Source organism: Plecotus auritus (assembly GCF_963455305.1).
Source record: "Plecotus auritus genome assembly, chromosome: 13".
Classification (NCBI taxonomy): Eukaryota; Metazoa; Chordata; class Mammalia; order Chiroptera; family Vespertilionidae; genus Plecotus; species Plecotus auritus.
In genome coordinates this window covers 4463956-4483123 of record NC_137779.1, presented here as the reverse complement: position 1 = coordinate 4483123, position 19168 = coordinate 4463956, and the positions used below count along the sequence as shown (strand labels likewise).

Here is a 19168-nt window from a genome sequence, read left to right as displayed (position 1 = left end):
TTAAAAGACACACTAGATCTTATTTTGTTGGTCAATTCATTCTGCTCATTAGATTCCACAAATAAGTGAGATCATGTTATATTTATCTTTCTCATTTTGGTTTATTTCACTTAGCATAATATTTTCCAGGTCCCTCCATGCTATCCCAAAGGATAAGCGATACCTCTTTTTTAAAAGCTGCATAGTATTCCATTGTGTAAATGTCCCACAGCTTTTTTATCCATTCATCTCCTGGAGGCATGGAACAGACTGACATACCTTGATGTGGGGTTGGAGGCACGAGAAGAGATAAACCAAAGAACTTACAGACATAGCCCATGGGCATGGACAATAGGGTAGTGAAGACATGGGGGGGTGGGTAGGAGCTGGGAGGATGGGAGTAAAGGCAGGGAAATGGGGAGATATCTATAATACTATCAACAATAAAAAGTTTATTAAAAAAACACCAGAAAATAGAATGTGTTTACCAGAGAACAGGAGAGGGAGGGAGAAAGGGGAGTTGTTGGTCAATGATTGTTTCAGTTTTGCAAGATGAAAGAGAGATCTGTGGCACAATCATATGCATGAAGTTAATAATACTATATTGTGCACTTAAAAATAATTAAGGTGGTAAATTTTGTTATATGTTGTTGTTGTTTTTACCAGAAAAAATAATAATTTGAATCTGGTAAACACACACACACACACACACACACACACACACACACACACACATACACACTAGATCAGATGGATTTAATTGATCTCTTCAGAGCATTTTACCACAAAGCAGCAGAATATATATTATTTTCAAGTGCACATGAAACATTTTCTAGGATAGACCACATGCTAAGGTACAAAACAATACAAAGTCTCAATAAACTTAAGAACATTGAAATCATATTAAGCATCTTCTCTAACCATAATGGTATGAAACTAGGAATCAATAATAAGAAGAACAGTGAAAAATACTCAACAACATGGAGGCTAAATAACATGCTACTAAACAATGGATGGGTTTAAAACTAGATCAAGGAAGAAATCAAAAGGTACCTTGAAACAATTAAAAATGAGATCACAACCCAAAAATATGGGACAGAGTGAAAGCAGTCCTAAGAGGAAAATTCATAGCATTACAGTCCTAACTCAAAAGATAAGAAAAATCTCATATAAACAATCTAAATTTATAATTAAAAGAACTTAAAAAAGAACAACAAAGCCCAAAGTGAGTAGAAGAAAGGAAGTAATAAAGATTAGAGAGAAATAAATGAAACAAAGTCTAAAAACTTACAAAATATCAATGAAACCTAGAGCTGATTCTTTAAAAAGATAAACAAGATTGATAAACATTTAACCATACCCATCAAGAAAAAAATAGAACCCTGGCCAGTGCAGTTCAGTTGGTTGGGTTCAATTCCTGATTGGGGCACATACCTAGTTTGTGAATTCAATCCCTGGTGGTATGGGAGGCAACTGATCAAAGTTTTTCTCTGACATCAATTTCTCTCTCTCCCTCTCTCCCCACTCCTCTCTCTTCTTCCCTCCCTCTATTTTTTCTCTCCCTCCCTCTCCCTTTCTCTTTCTGAAACCAGTGAAAAACATATACTTGGGCAAGGATTAAGAAAAAAGTAAAAAGAAAGATGACCCAGATACATAAAATCAGAAATTAAAGAGAAGTAACAACTGATACCAAAGAAATACAAAGGATTCTAAGAAATATTATGAACAACTATGTGCCAATAAATTGGACAATCTGGATGAAATGGATAAATTCCCAGAAACATACAATCTTTCAAAACGGAAGAAGGAAGAATCAGAGAATTGGAATAGACAGATTACAACTAGTGAAATTAAAGCAGTAATGAAAAAACTCCCAACAAACCGAAGTCCTGGACCAGATGGCTTCACAAATGAATTTTACCAAACATTCAAAGAACTAACACCTATTCTTTTCAAACTATTCCAAAAAACTCAAGAGGAGAGAAGACTCATAAGCTCATTTTATGAGGCCAACATTATATTAATTCCAAAACCAGATAAAGAAACTACAAAGAAAGGAAAGTATAGGCCAATATTCTTGATGAGCATAGATGCTAAAATGCTCAACAAAATATTAGAAAATTGGATCCAGCAATACATCAAAAAGGTCATACACCATGACCAAGTGGGATTTATTCTTGGGATCCAAGTTTGGTATAATATCTGCAAAGCAAAAAATATGATAAAGAAAATGAAGGATGGAAACCACATGATTATATCAATAAATGCAGGAAAAGCATTTGATAAAATCCAGCACCCATCCTATATACTAAATGCCTAACATGCTAAGTGTATGACTGTTCATTCGACCATAGGACCACTCACTATGATGTGCACTGACCACCAGGGGGGCAGACAGTCAACTGTTCGATCGGTTATTGTGACACACACTGACCACCAGGGGGCAGACACTCTGACTGGTAGGTTAGCTTGCTGCTGGGGTCCAGCCAATCAGGACTGGGCGAGATGACCAGACACACCCTGGAGCCCTCCCGCAGCCCCTCCCCAGCTCCAGTCGTGCACCAGTGGGGTTCCTTGGCCTGGCTTGCACCCTCTTGCAATCTGGGACTCCTTGGGGGATGTCCGCAGGCAAGGCTGAGGGACCCCACTGGTGCACGAATCCATGCACTAAGCCTCTAGTCCTATCTAATAAAGAGGGATATACAAATTGACTGTCACGCCATCACAAGATGGCAGCACTCATAGCCACAAGATGGCAGTGCCCAGTCCCCTCAGCCCCGCCGGAGTCCCCTAGTCCTGGGGGGCGGCAGGCATGCGGCAGGGCCAGAACTGCCCTCAGGTGGGGCCAGCCGCGCCACGCACCTGCTGCTGGAGTCCCCCAGTCCTTTCACAGAAAATGGGTTGCCTCAAAAGTTGGTTAAGCTTCTTAGGACAAAAAGCATTCAAAATCTTTGAAAAGGGAATTCAAATATTTGTAAAAGTTTGGATTAGACCAGGGGTGGGCAAACTTTTTGACTCGAGGGCCACAATGGGTTCTTAAACTGGACCAGAGGGCCAGAACAAAAGCATGGATGGAGTGTTTGTGTGAACTAATATAAATTCAAAGTAAAGGAGCGGAGGGGAGAGCAAGAGAACTGGATAGAACAGCCGTATCCGGCCCGCAGGCCGTAGTTTGCCCACGGCTGGATTAGACAATTCAAGGTTATTTCCACTACAACCTTCTATGATTTTGTGATATTAACATTCTGAATTCACATAGTACCAGCTGTATTGTATGTAAGCAGATATTATTTAAAGGAATGGCCATTATTATTAAAACAACTCACAAAACCACACTGTTTGTATGTCAAGGACATTCTGTGTGATTTTCCTAATGGCTGGAGTTAATGCCCCTAAACCGGCAGCTGGACATCCCCCAAGGGGTCCCAGATTGGAGACGGTGCAGGCTGGGCTGAGGGACAACCCCCTCCCCCACCGTGCACAAATTTCGTGCACCAGGCCTCTAGTCTCGATATATAAAAGCCTAATATGCAAATTGTCCCCTCAGGAGTTTGACTGCTCGCTATGATGTGTGCTGACCACCAGGGGGCGGTGTGGAATGAAGGAAGGCCCTGGCCAGCAGCTGGAAGGCCCCACTCAGCCCTGATCACCGGCCAGGCCTAGAGACCCTACCCGTGCATGAATTTCATGCATCGGGCCTTTACTTTATAATAAAATCTCTCAGGAAAGTGGGAATAGAGGGAACATACTGTCCCCTGGAGGGGCTGAAAGGACAGGGGGACTCTGGTGGCAGGTGCACAGAGGGTTAGGGGACTCCGGTGGGGCTGAGGGGACTGGTGCTACCATCTTGTGGCTATGGGCACCATCATCTTTGTGATGGCATGACAGTCAATTTGCATATTCCCTCTTTATTAGATAGGATGCTATGATATTGTACATTGAAAACCTTAGAGACTCGATTGAAAAGCTACTAGATCTAATAAATGAGCAAAGCAGCAAAATATAAAATTATATTTAGAAATTGGTAGCATTTTAATACACCAATAATAAACTATCAAAAAGAGAAACTAAGAAAACAACTTCATTTATGATTGCATAAAAATGCCAATGTAAAAGACTTTTACTCAGAAAATTATAAGATTCTGTAGAAAGAAATTGAAGAAGATACAAATAATTGAAAGCATATATCATGTTCATTGATAGGAAGAATTAACATCATTAAGTATCCATACTATCCAAAGCAATCTATAGTTACAATAAAATTTCTGTCAAGATACCAATGGCATATTTCACAGAACTAGAACATCCAAAATTTATGTGGAACCACAAAACACCCTGAATACCTACAACAATCTTGGAAAAGAACAACAAAGTTGAAGGAATCAGCTACCTGATATCAAGCTGTTCTAAAAGGACATAGTAATCAAAGCAACATGGTACTGCCATAAAAACAGACACAGAGGTCAGTGGACAGGATAGAGCCCAGAAATAATCCCAAGCCTTTATGGTGGTCAATTAATATTTGACAAAGGAGGCACCAACACACACTGGGGTAAAGACAGTCCATTCAATAAATGGTGTTGGGAAAACTGGACTGATATGTGCAAAAATGAAAGTAGGCCACCAACTTGCACAATACACAAGAATAAAAATGGATTAAACTTAAATGTTAGACTCAAAACCATAAAAATCCCAGAAGTAAAATCTTGGATATTTCTCATAGCAATATTTTTTCTGATATACAACCTTGGGCAAGAGAAACAAAAGAAAAAATAAACAAGTGGAACTACATTAAACTACATAGTTTTTGTACAGCAAAGGAAAGTATCAATGAAATGAAAAGGCAACCTGCTGAATGGGAGAACATATATGCCAATGATACATATGATAAGGGCTTAATATTAAAAATTTAGAAAGAACTTATAAAACAACACCAACCCCCACCCCCCAAAAAAACAGTCTGATTAAGAAATGGGCAAAGGTCCTGAATAGACACTTCTCCAAAGTGGACATACAGATATCCAATACACATATGAAAGGATGCTCAATGTCACTAATATTCAGAGAAATACAAATTGAAACCACAATGAGATATCACTTGACACCTGTAAGAATGGCTATCATCAATAAGTCAACAAACAAGTGTTGGTGAGGATGTGGAGAAAAGGGAATCCTTGTGCACTATTGGAGGGTATGCAGATTGGTGCAGCCAGTGTGGAAAGCAGTATTAAGTGACCTCAAAAAATTTAAAATGGAACTGCTTTCTGACCCAGAGGTTTGATTTCTAAAAATACATCGGAAGAAATCCAAAACTCCAATCAGAAATAATGTATGTACCTTATGGTCATTGCAGTGTTATTTACAATAGCCAAGATTTGGAAGCAGCCCAAGCAGCCCATTGGTAGATGATTGGATAAAAAGCCATGGTGCATCTACACAATGGAATACTACTCAGCCACAAAAAAGAGAACATTACCCTTTGCAACATCATGGATCGACCTGCATAGTATTATGCTAAATGAAATAAGCCAGTTAGAGAAAGACAAATACTATATGATTTCACTTATATGTGGAATCTAATGAACAAAGTAAACTAACAAATAAAACAGAAACAGACTCATAGGTACAGATAACAAACTGACAGCTGTCAGAGAGGAGGTGGTTTGGGAGGCTGTGTGAAAAAGGTGAAGGGATTAAACAAAACAAAAGTGGTAGACACAGACAGCAGCATGGTGATGAGCAGAGGAAAAGGGGGGGAGAGGTAGGAAGGTAAAGTGGGGATAAATGACTTGAGGTGGTGAACACAAAATCCTATCTAATAAAAGGGAAACATGGAAATTGACTGTACCTCCGTTACGTCCACCAGCCACACCCATCAGCCAATCAGGAGCGAGTATGCAAATTAACCCAACAAATATGGAAGCGGCCACAGAGCTGGAGAGAGCAAGAGGCTTGGGAAAGCCAAGCTTTCCACCCGCCCTGGCCTCCGCTCAAAGCTACAAAGTTTCAATTATAGAAGATAAATAAATCCCAGATACCAGGGCCTCCACGTGGGTCACCGGGGGGCATGGCCAGCCTGCAAACCACCACAGGCCCCTCGCCCAGGCCTCCCCACACCCCAAGGAAACCCCCACCCTGATCTGGGACACCCTTCAGGGCAAACCAGCCAGCCCCCACTTGTGCACCAGGCCTCTATCCTATCTAATAAAAGAGTAATATGCAAATTGACCATCACTCCAACACACAAGATGGCTGCCCCCATGTGGTCAAAGATGGCTGCCCTCATGTGGACACAAGAGGGCCGCCACAAGATGGCCAGCAGGGGAGGGCAGTTGGGAGGGACCAGGCCTGCAAGGGAGGACAGTTGGGGGCGATCAAGACTGCAGGGAATGGCAGTTAGGGGTGACCAGGCCGGCAGAGGAGGGAAGTTGGGGGCGACTGGGCCTGCAGGGAAGGGCAGTTGGGGGGGACTCAGGCCTGCAGGGGAGAGCAGTTGTGGGGGACCAGGCCTGCAGGGGAGGGCAGTTAGGGGCAATCAGGCTGGCAGGGGAGTGGTTAGGCATCAATCAGGCTGGCAGGGGAGTGGTTAGGGGGTGATCAGGCTGGTAGGCAGAAGCTGTTAGGGGCAATCAGGAAGGCAGGCAGGTGAGCAGTTGGGAGCCAGCAGTCCTGGATTGTGAGAGGAATGTCTGACTGCCCATTTAGGCCCAATCCTATTGGGATCGGGCCTAAATGGGCAGTCGGACATCCCTCGAGGGGTCCCAGATTGGAGAGAGTGCAGGCTGGGCTGAGGGACACCTTCCCCGCCACCCCCCACCCCCGTGCACAAATTTCGTGCACCAGGCCTCTAGTACAACATAAAGATGATGTATATAGAATTGTACACCTGAAACCTATATAATTTTATTAACTAACTAGAGGTGCGGTGCACAAATTTGTGCACGGGTGGGGTCCTTCCGCCTGGCCAGCAATCAGAGCTGATCAGGGCCATCTCACCCAATCTCAATTGGGGCCACTAGGGGCCAGTGGCCGGGGGAGGGACCACGGGAATGACCATGGGAAGGCTCCAGGGCTTGTCTGGCCCAGTCTCACCCAGGCCCAATCCGCTGGACCCCAGCAGCAAGCTAACCTACTGGTCAAAGCATCTGTCCCTGGTGGTCAGGGCATGTCATAGCACCCGTTGGTCGACTGCTTGGTCAGACACTTAACATATTAGGCTTTTATATATATAGATATCAGCCCAATAAATTCTATAAAAAAGAATAAAAACATCACTGACTCTATATAACAATAAAAGTAATGATTAGTTTTGGAGATATAAGGTTTTGGATAATATAACAAAAATATAATATGTGTGGCAGAAATAGTGATCTGGTACTAATGATCCATTGATATTGAATATATTGTAGAGGAGAATGGAAATATTAATTTTACACCAGAGTAGTTAAGTAAGTAAGGTAAAAGAATAGAAAGAGAATATATATTTCCAATAGAAAGATAAATATGTATTTCCCTTTTTCTAGGGAAAAAGTAACAAAAAATATTCTATCAGTTCAAAAAAAAGATGCAAAGAAGAAGGACCAGTCAAGATGGTAGAAATCAATTCAACTCTATGAGTATCACAATCAATGAGTGAAAGCTGAAATCTGCCTACAAACAATAGAACAAGGTGAAACAAAAAGTACATATGACTTGAATAGTTTTACAAAAAATTCAAGTAATAGAAGTATCCCGGAGAATGCAAAATAGGGGCGTATTCCCCAATTCCTTTTATAAGGCTGGTATATCTTCATAATCCATTGGGGATGGGGCCAGTGGCAGATAGGAAAATTCTAAGCCTGGGTCTTTCGTCTTTCTCTCCTTCTCCCCTCCCTCCAACCTCTGGTTTAACTAGAATAGAAACAGTAGAGGAAACAGGGATAAAGAAAAGAAATACATAAAAAGTGGACTATTTTAGGCAGAAATTGGAGCCAAGGATGTTGTTAGGTAAATTTTTCCTTTCCTCTGACCGTGCCATGACCCCCCCCCCCCCCCGCCCCCGACCACCACTTCTCATTCTTCCTCTCATGTCTTTCTCCTCTAGAGAACCACTTGAGAAAGCAGCATTCTTACCATAATATTTCCAAGTTCTTATATCTGGTCTCTGTGTAAGTTTGTTTGGGTTGCTTCTTATTCTCAGCTGCTCTGTTAACATTTAGGTTAGAAGCAGACTGAGAGCCTTTGTAACTCAGGGGCACTTGTCTCTTAGTGAGTCCCTTAGGGTAGTTCAAGTCCATATGGGAAAGAGCGTTCATGTGTAGATGCTGGTATGAAATTCTGTCCTCTTCTTGGTCTTTGCGTCCTCTTTTTTTATTAAAACTCATCGCTGAGTGATGTCCAGGAGCATTTTTGTATAATAACACCTTGTCAAAAGTCTGCTGTGGTGGAGCGAATCTGTGGGAGGTCCCATGGGGACCCTGGCCCCCAGGAGCCCCTGAGTGTTGCAAGTCACTGCAGGGGGCATGCGTGACCACAGCTGTCTCATGCCTTCTGGAAGCATCAACAGGCTTGTTCTGAGTTTGCTGTGGTCTGGGAGTGTTTTTCGGGTTTCCCCGACTGAAAACCAGCTCTTCCGTCACCAAAGCCTTCAGGCCGTGCTTGTGCTTCTGCTGTTTGCGAGCCTCGCGGCCGGCTGCTCTTCTGGAAGGCTGCTGGCCACGGGCGGCCTCAGGGGATCGGCCTCTGGGTTCCTGACTTGATGTCGCACTTTCATATTGAGACCAGTGTTCCTGGTAATTCCAAAAAGATATTTTTGGTTAATGTACAATTAAAAGATTGGCACTCTTCACACATTTGAAATTAGTGTTTCATTGGGGAGCTGAGACTCGCAGGAAGGTGGCGTTGAAAGGGGACAGAGTCTACAGAGGTTCTTTCCTATCTAGGCCATGAGAGGAGACAGCTCGGCGACTCCTCCTGGCGATTTTAGATTATACATTTTCTAGAGAGAAATAGAGTTTAGAATGGACTTTATCAAGGACAAGACTTTGACTTAAAATCTTACAAAATTAAATGTTACTAAGTTGGGGTGGGGAGAGAAGCTTTACCTCTAAAGAGCTGCATACAAAGAAAATGCAAATGTACATCAAAATATTTAAGTTTACTTTATTTATTTATTTTTTTTGTTAATCCTCACCCAGGGATATTTTTCCATTGATTTTTATTTTTATTTTTTTAAATATGTTTTTATTGATGTCAGAGAGGAAGGGAGAGGAAGAGAGAGAGAGAGAGAGAGAAACATCCATGATGAGAGAGAATCATGGATCGGCCGCCTCCTGCACGCCCCACACTGGGGATCGAGCCCACAACCCGGGCATGTGCCCTTGACTGGAATCGAACCTGGGACCCTTCCGTCCGCAGGCCGACGCTCTATCCACTGAGCCACACCAGCCAGGGCTTTCCCTTGATTTTTAGAGAGAGTGGACAAGAGGGGGAGAGACAGAGAGAGAGAGAAACAACGTTGTGAGAGAGACACATCAAATGGTTGCCTCCCACAGGAGTCCTGACTGGGGCTGGGGATTGAGCCTGCAATCAAGGTACATGCCCTTGATCGGAATCGAACTCGGGACCCATTCAGTCCACAGGCTGATGCTTCAGACTGGCTAGGGCAAGTTTACTTTAACAAATATGAATATTTTAAAAATATTAACCAGAGCCGAAACCGGTTTGGCTCAGTGGATAGAGCATCGGCCTGTGGACTGAAGGGTCCCGGGTTCGATTCCGGTCAAGGGCACGTACCTTGGTTACGGGCACATCCCCAGTGGGAGGTGTGCAGGAGGCAGCTGACCGATGTTTCTCTCTCATCGATGTTTCTAACTCTCTATCCCTTTCCCTTCCTCTCTGTAAAAAATCAATAAAAAAAAAATATAAAAAAATATTAACCAGAAAGAACATTAATGATTTGCTTTACCAACCAAGCACAGTTTAGTATGAAATACACTTCACTTATCATATCTTTTACTCATGTAGTTTAGCAGCTGGAAATGACCTCTTCACCAGATGGAACAAATTGGATTTTATAAGAGTCTGCACTCTGATAGGACGTCTGTAAAACCACAAGGGTCGTTTTGCTTCTGTTCCTTAATGTAGCCTGTATGCAGGCAATCAAACATCTGGGGGAAATATTTCAACTTCACAACAGTCTTCATGCTTTTCAAAGTCTTATAACAACAAAATGTACTCCTGATATAATAGATAGATTATATACTAAGTCATTTAGAAATATTTTTCAAGGAATAAAGCACTCATTACTTTGTGAAAAATTCGCTGAGCTAAGAAGCCATTGGGAAGAATGATTAACTGCTCACTGAAAACAGCCAGGCGGCCAGAAGCATCCGCGTGGTACATAACTGCAGCTCATGGCTCCTTTCTGACACACGCGTGTGAGAGCTCTGTGGTCTGAACCCACAAAACATTAATCAAAATATGCAAGCTACCAGGATCACTTGAGAAAAAAAGCTTAAAGTAAGTCATGTTTTTGCTTAAACTGTTTAGCTTGCTATGAAGAATGATCAAAGTATTGCAATGAATTCAACTTTTATTTCACTTTCCTGATATAATCGCTAAGACTCATCCTATTCTTGTATAATATTAGGTGGTATTCTATTTTGAATGAAATCTCATTACAATGATAAGGGGGAGACTATTTAAAACATAATAGAGAATTTTACTTCTTACATCAGATTTTTAAAGTAAGAATGGCTTATAATTTGAAATTTAGAGTATGTTCTCTTCGGAATTGGAGATTTCTGGAGGACTGGCCAAATTCTGATTAGCTCCTCTAAACTTTAATTTTTTTTTTTTTTTTTTTTTTTTTTTTTTTTTACCTGTGATGCTCCAAAAAAGAAAACTTCCTTTTCTATATTCCAATTAAGACAGGCTGTAGCCCTGGCTGGGTAGTTCAGTTGTTTAGAGGGTTGTCCTGGTACATACAGAGAAAGGTTGTGGGTTCGATCCCCAGTCAGGGCACACACAAGAATCAACCAATGCACGCATCAATAAGTGGAATAACAAATTGACTCTCTCCTCCTCTCTCTCAAATCAATGATTTAAAAAAGGAAAGACAAGTTCTTCCTCCCAGGCAGTGCCTTGAGCTGCACGGGAATGTGGGCGAGGAGGCTCTGCAGGTGCCCGAGAGCACCCTTCCTTGCAGTGGATCCAGAAGAAACCTGCTATTTACAGTCTCACAGGTGTGTTCATGAAGCACGCGGCTCTTTTCATGGCTGTCATCACTGTCCGTGACAGGCAAGAAGACCCTTTGCTGGGATCTATAAACATGAATTGATGCTGATAAGGTCATCCTTTTTCATACCTGTTCAGTCTTTTAATTGCTAGAAAAATAAGTGACCAGAAACTCTATTTTTGCTGCCATCCAACTGTACTTGCTTTAGTTCTCTTTCCTCATTTCCACCAAAAAAAGGGAAAAATAAACCTATTAGGAATTTTTTTCCTGGGTACAGACCTGAAATCTTGGGTTTAGTCATGTTACACCTTTGCTGACAGTTCAGGTTACAACAGTGTTCTTCCCAGGGTGCACTGTCAACAAGGTCAAGGACTCATCGTTTCATGAAACTTCGTCTCAAGTGTTCAATTCGCTATTCACGTCAATGTAAGTGCCCAAAGGTGGCATTTCAGTCCCCAGAAAGGAAGACACTTATGGGCTTGATGTGATTTCTCTTACTTTCCCAGCAGCCTACTTGAGATCTGTGGTTTACCCAGGATTTATTAACCTACAATGGAGGCATCAGGTGTCACACTTTAGGTGGTAAGACCTGAGTTCCCTGACGTTAATATACGAAGCCATTCTCAGGCTATTTAATCTCCATCAGCACTGAAATCCTCTATTTCATTGGCTCTCACTGGGGTTCTTCTGTTACCCACAGGCACAGTCAGCCCAGGCTGCATGCACTCAGAGCAACTGCCGAATGGCGGAAGTTTTCCTGGCGCACACAGAGCTGGGTCCTTCGGCTGCACTGTCAGCGCCCCGGCATCCTGGTGCCTAATGCTAGGATGGTAATTTCTCAGTGAGACCCGACCTTAGTTAATGTCTGTTCCCACTGGGCCATCTGAGAGAAGTTCCCCCAGCCCCGGGAGAGGCAGTACCCAGAAGTTTCGTCTTTCGTGGCTTTGCTGTTTACATGGCATCAGCAGAGTGGAGAATATATGCTCTGATCCCAACCAAGAGGTTCATCACTCAGAACGGGCTGCAATCTAGCTGAATGGAAGTCCTACAACTAAGGGTATAAAAAAGAAGTTACATGGAGGCTGGTAAAAGGGGCAGAAACATGGAACAGGCTGGCCCCACAACCACACATAGTGATTAAAAATCAGGAGGGATGTCTTGGATGTGGAGGTCCCCACTGAGGAGCGAGGGGTCTTACCCCACACCAGGTCCCCCAGCCCAGGCTCCAGTTCCAGGAAGGGAAGTCCCCATAACTTCTGGCTGTAAAATCAGTGGAGCCCAGCCGGTATGCTTAGTGGTTGAGCACCAACCTATGAAACAGGAGGTCACGGTTTGATTTCCAGTCCAGGCACATGTCCGGGTTGTGAGCTCGATCCCCATTGTTGGGCGTGCAGGAGGCAGCCGATCAATGATTCTCTCTCTCATTGTTGATGTTTCTCTCTCTCTCTCCCTCTCCCTTCCTCTCTGAAATCAATAAAAAAATATATTTTTTAAAATAGCTTAAAATTAATATTAAAAAACAGTTTCAAGGTGGCAGAACTTTGGTTCCTTTAAAAAACAAACAAGCAGTAGAGATCTTGGCTGAGTGAGACGGAGGCTGCTGGAGTCCCTCTTAAAGGGCCTGCTCACGGACTTATTCTGCCTCACTCACTCTGAGCTCCGTGCGGGGGAAGCAGCTGGAAAGGCACCACAGACACCTGGAGGGCAGTGTTCTCCCAGACAGAAGCGCTGGCAGAAGCCATTGTTTCTGTGCTGAGCCTCCCCCGGCAGAACCAGCAGGCAGGTGCCATATCTGAGTCTCCCTCAATGTCTCACACTGTTCACCTTGCCCTACTGATTCCCTGAGACCCCGCCGCATCCCCGTTGCAGGCCCACCAAAAGCGCCTCCAGTGGCTTTTTCATAGGAACAGCCTGTCTCGGCTCATGTGCGGACTTTCCTAACTCTCTGCAGGGTTCACCCCCCAAACAAGCAGGACCTGGCTTCTTGGTGGCCCCGTCCATCTTGCTTAATGGCCCTCGTTCAGCACTAGCAGCAGCCAGCCTTCGCTCACAGCTTGGCTTGGCCTCTCCTGGGCACCTCCACGCCCAGCACAAGTAGCAGCCGTCTGCACATCACCCTGTAGCTCATGCTGGGTGGCTTACCTCGGCCTGCACCTCCCAGGAGACCCCAGAGCCAATGTACCTGGTGGACAGCTTCAGACCATGCCAAAGCACTACACAACCACCTCCCAAGCCACACATTCAAGGGGTGGCGTCACCAGACACTAGAACTCAAATGAAGCAAGTCCTCCTATGTGGGGTGAGGCCTGCACAGCTGATCCTTAATTGTGGTCTCACCAGACCTCAAAACCAATAGGCCTGGGTGTAAACACCTCCTATTGATGTGCCAACAGCAATTAATGCTCAACTACAACACGATGGTGCACACAGCTCACAGAGGGATCATACCTGGAGTGCCCAATCTGAGTGACTGGGGAGGCTGTGCCACTGGACTCCAGAAGACACCTACTACATTAGGCCATGCTACCAAGACCAGGAGATATAGCACCTCTACCTAATACAAAGAAACAAACACAGGAGGCAGCCAAATGATGAGACAAAGAAATCTGTCCCAAATGAAAGAACAGAACAAAACTCCAGAAAAAGAACTAAACACAATGGAGACAAACAATCTACCAGATGCAGAATTCAAAACACTGTTATAAAGATGCTCAGTGAACTTATAGTAAAAGTAAATGAACTTAGTGAGAACTTCAACAAAGAGATAGAAAACATGGAAATGGAGAAAAGAAAATATAAAAAATAATTAGTCAGAAAAAAAGAGTACAATAACTGAAATGAAGACTATATTACAAGGAACCAACCATAGAGTAGATGAAGCAGAAGATGAAATCAGTGATAGGAAGATAAGGAAGCAGAAAACACCTAATCAGAACAGCATAAAGGAAAAAAGAATAAAAAAAAAAAGGATAATTTTAGGAGCCTCTGGGATAACTTTGAGCATCATGGGAGTGCTGGAAAGAGGGGGGAGAGAGAGAGAGAGAGAGAAAATGTATTTGAAAAAATAATGATGGAAAACTTCTCACACCTGGTGAAGGAAAAGACACACATGCCCAGGAAGGGCAGAGAGTCCCAAACAAGATGAACCTAAAAAGGTCCACATCATAATTAAAATGCCAAGGGTTAAAGACAGAGAGAATCTTAAAAGCAGCAAGAAAACAGCAGTTTGTTACTGACAAAGGAGATCCCATAAAGACTCAGCTGATTTCTCAACAGAAACTCTGCAGGCCAGAAGAGATTAGCAAGAAATATTCAAAGTAATGTCAAGCAAGGATCTACTGTACAACCAAGATTACTCCACCCTGTGAAGCTATCATTTAGAATCGAAGGCCAGATAAAGAGCTTCCCATACAAGAAAAAGCTAAAGAAGTTCATCACCACCAGGACAGTATTAAAAGAAATGTTAAATGGTTTTCTTTAAGAAGAAGAAAAAAAAAGATAAAAATCCTAATAAAAGAGTAATATGCAAATTAACCATCTCTCTGCTACACCCACAAACCATGCCCACCAGCCAATCAGGAACAAGTATGCAAATTAACCCAACCAAGATGGCTGCGGCCACGGAGCGAGCAGGAGGCTTGGGTTTCCCCGGCAATGGAAGAAGCCAAGTTTTCTGCACACCCTGGCCCGCCCAGGCCTCCACTCAAGGCTACAAAGTTTCAATTATAGAAGATAAATAAATCCCAACAAAAATGGCAGCAGCCACGGAGCTGGAGAGAGCAGGAGACTTGAGTTGCCCCGGGTGATGGAGGAAGCCAAACTTCCACAGCTCTGGTCTGCCTTGGCCTCCCCTCAAGGCTACAAAGTTTCAATTATAGAAGATAAATAAATCCCAACAAAAATGGCAGCAGCCACGGAGCTGGAGAGAGCAGGAGACTTGAGTTGCCCCGGGTGATGGAGGAAGCCAAACTTCCACAGCTCTGGTCTGCCTTGGCCTCCCCTCAAGGCTACAAAGTTTCAATTATAGAAGATAAATAAATCCCAACAAAAATGGCTGTGGCCACGGAGCAAGCAGGAGGCTTGGCTCCGCTCAAGGCTACAAAGTTTCAATTGTAGAAGATAAATAAATCCCAGATACCAGGGCCTCTGCTTGGGTCACCGGGGGGCGTGGCCGGCCTGCAAACTACCACAGACCCCTTGCCCAGGCCACCCCACGCTCCAAGGGAACCCCCACCCTGATCTGGGACACCCTTCAGGGCAAACCAGCTGGCCCCCACCCATGCACCAGGCCTCTATCCTATCTAATAAAAGAGTAATATGCAAATTGACCATCACTCTAACACACAAGATGGCTGCCCCCATGTGGACACAAGGTGGCCAGCAGGGGAGGGCAGTTAGAAGGGACCAGGCCTGCAAGGGAGGGCAATTGGGGGTGATCAAGCCTGCAGGGGAGGGCAGTTAGGGGTGACCAGGCCGGCACAGGAGGGAAGTTGGGGGTGACTGGGCCTGCAGGGGAGGCCAGTTAGGGGCAAACAGGCTGGCAGAGGAGCAGTTAGGCATCAATCAGGCTGGCAGGGGAGTGGTTAGGGGGTGATCAGGCTGGCAGGCAGAAGCGGTTAGGGGCAATCAGGAAGGCAGGCAGGCGAGCAGTTGGGAGCCAGCAGTCCTGGATTGTGAGAAGGATGTCAGACATCCCTTGAGGGGTCCCAGATTGGAGAGGGTGCAGGCTGGGCTGAGGGACACACATCCCCCCGTGCACAAATTTTGTGCACTGGGCCTCTAGTATGAATAATAAAATGGCAATAAATACATATCTATCAATATTTACTTTAAATGCAAGTGGCTTAAATGCCCCAATCAAAAGACATACAAGAATTGAATGGATAACAAAACAACACCCATACATATGTTGTCTATAAGAGATCTACTTCAGATTGAAAGACACACTTAGAATGAAAATCAAGGGATGAAAGAAGATTATTTCATGGAAATGGGAATGAAAAATTAAAAAAAAGCTGGGGTAGCAATACTTATACCAGACAAAGTAGACTTTAAAACAGAAGTTATAACAAGAGATAAAGAAAGTTCCAGCAAATCCACTTCTGGGTATGTATCTAAAAAACAGAACAAAACAACCCAAAACACTAAATTAAAAAGACATGTACTGTACATCCATATGTTTATTTATAATAGTCAAGATATGGAAGCAACTTAAGTGTTCATCATAGATGAATGGATAAAGAAGTTGTTCATTATATACAATGGACTATAACTCATCCATAAAAAAGAATGATATCTTGCTATCTGCATGGATGGACTAGAGGGCATTGTGCTGAGTGAAATAAGTCAGAGAGACAAAAACAAATGCCATATGATTTTACTTATATGTGAAATCTAAAAAACAAAATAAACAAACATGCAAACAGGAACGGACCCATAGATACAGATAACATTTTGATGGATGTCAAGTGGGAGAGGGCATTGGGGTGGGGGTGTCAAAAAGGAGAAGAGATTAAGAAGTACAGATTAATAGTTACAAGATAGTCATGGGTATATGTAAAGTACAGCATAAGGAATCCTATATAATAAAGAGGTAATATGCAAATTGACTGTCATACCCTCACACAAGATGGCTGCCCCCATGTGGTCACAAGATGGCTGCCACAAGATGGCCAGCAGGGGAGGCCAGTTGTGGGTGATCAGGCCAGTGGGGAAGGGCAGTTGGGGTGACCAGGCCAGCAGAGGAGGGCAGTTGGGGGACCAGGCCTACAGGGGAGGGCAGTTAGGGGAGACCAGGCCTGCAGAGGTGGGCAGTTGGGGGCAATCGGGCTGGCAGGGGAGTGTTGTGGAGCGAACGCGAGTGAACGACCACTGGAGTCCAGACCAAACTAAAATTTAGGGAGCTTTTATTAGCTGGCCGGTGACTGCTCTGCCTTTCTCCATGCAGGAAGTCCAGAGAGCAGCCCCTACCCTTTGTGCGGGACCACTTTTAAGCACATTAACCACATCCTGTTTTTGCAGAACAAGTAACCCAAGACAAAACAGTTTTTCCCAAGTAATGTCAGGATCATGCCATTGACGACCATGTTATTCACAGGGTCATCCTGTTCTTCAGAAAGCTGACAGTGATCTATGAAAGAAGGCCTACGTGCTGGGAAGGGGCCATGAGGCCATATCTCAAGGCCTGGCCTGATGTCAGCACTGACAACTCTATCTGGGGCATAGTCCACGGCCTCTCTGGAATGGTAGTAGTAAGCATGCTCAAAAATTCCCACTCTCTAACAGGGAGCAGTTAGGCGTCCATCAGGCTGGCAGGGGAGTGGTTAGGGGGTGATCAGGCTGGCAGGCAGAAGTGGTTAGGGGCAATCAGGCAGGCAGGCAGGTGAGCAGTTGGGAGCCAGCAGTCCCGGATTGTGAGAGAAATGTCCTACTGCCGATTTATCAGGCCTAACCCGGCAGTTGGACATCCCCCAAGGGGTCCCAGATTGTAGAGGGTGCAGGCAGGGCTGAGGGACACCACCCCTCCTCCAGTGCATGAATTTTGTGCACCGGGCGTCTAGTGTAGTAGATAATATTGTAAAAACTATGTGTGGCATCAGATGGATACTAGGTTTATTGAAGTGATTACTAGGTTGTACACCTGAAAATAATATAATATTGTGTGTCAAGTGTAATTTGAGACAGCATGGAGGGACCTGAAGAGTATTATGCTAAGCAAAATAAGCCAGTCAGAGAAGATCTCACTTATATGAAAAATCTAACAAAAAAAATGAACTGATGAACAAAATAGATCCAGGGACATAGATGCATGGAACACTTCCCTAACCTGGTGAAGGAAAAAGACTCTCAGAGGGAAGGCAGGGTTTGGGGTGGGGGTTGGAAGAGATTAACCAAAGAACATATATGCATATATCCATAACCCACAGTGCAGTGAAGGCCCAGGGGAGTGGTGGTGTTGGAGTGGGAGCAGGGTGGAGGGGGTCAGTGGTAAAAAAAAAGGGGGTCATCTGTAATATTTTCAACAATAAATATAAATTTTAAAAAATTATTAAAGAAACAAATACATGAGTACTTTGAGGTTGGGTTATAAGTTCCACCTGATAATATTAAGAGAATTTAGAGCATACTTATCAACTGGCTCTAATTTTCAGCATCAGTAAGGGAGGACTCTGTTCAGATTTTAAAAGAAGCATAGTTATATGGGTGGTATTAGAGGCAAAACCAAATTAATATGGGATGCTTACATAGGATATGATCCCAAAGACTTTGAGATTAGTCAAAGATCCTTCACACCTTTCACACTACCACTCATTTTCCTTGTCTACAAACTCAAGAGTAATTTAAGAGTGGCATAAAGGAAAATATCCTCTTTCATCCTTTAAAAAATATTTTTATTGATTTCAGAGAGGAAGGGAGAGTGAGAGAGAGATAGAAACATCAATGATCAGAGAGAATCATTGATCAACTGCCGCCTGCACGCCACCTACTGGGGATCGAGCCCACAATCCGGGCATGTGCCCTTACTGGGAATCTAACTGTGACCTCCTAGTTCACAGGTTGATGCTCAAACCACTGAACCACACCGGCTGGGCTTATTTCATCCTTCTTAATTGGAGAACTTCCTATTTCTTTGTTGACAACATGTTCTTTGCCTGGGAAGGATCTGTTGGTGGGAGTGTGCTCCCTTTCACTGGCCTGCAAGGGTCAGACCCTTCACTAGGTACTGTGTCCAGTTCTGGGTACACACGGAAGTGGAATTTGGAAGATCTGTGACAATTTTCAGGGCACACAGAATGACTCAGGACAGCAAGATCTACATGGAAAGGTGAGTGCAGAGGGATTGCGTGGCTTGTAAATAAGAAAAGATGAGAATGATCATCAATTATCAGTATTTTAAAAATGAAAATACAGAGGCTTAAATGGTCTCAAGGACATTGATTCCTTCATGTCTTCTTTCTTCCCCATGCCCTA

General features: G+C 43.8%; 1 protein-coding gene across 3 annotated transcripts in view; it reads right to left on the bottom strand.

Annotated features, from left to right (window-relative positions):
• Positions 1-19168, bottom strand: part of JHY (junctional cadherin complex regulator) — a 119391-nt gene that overhangs the window by 25282 nt on the left and 74941 nt on the right. For all 3 annotated transcript variants that reach the window (XM_080650808.1, XM_080650809.1, XM_080650810.1), the window contains exon 4: positions 8092-8747. In XM_080650808.1, the coding sequence (XP_080506934.1) occupies positions 8092-8747 (656 nt within the window). The remainder of the gene's footprint in view (positions 1-8091; positions 8748-19168) is intronic.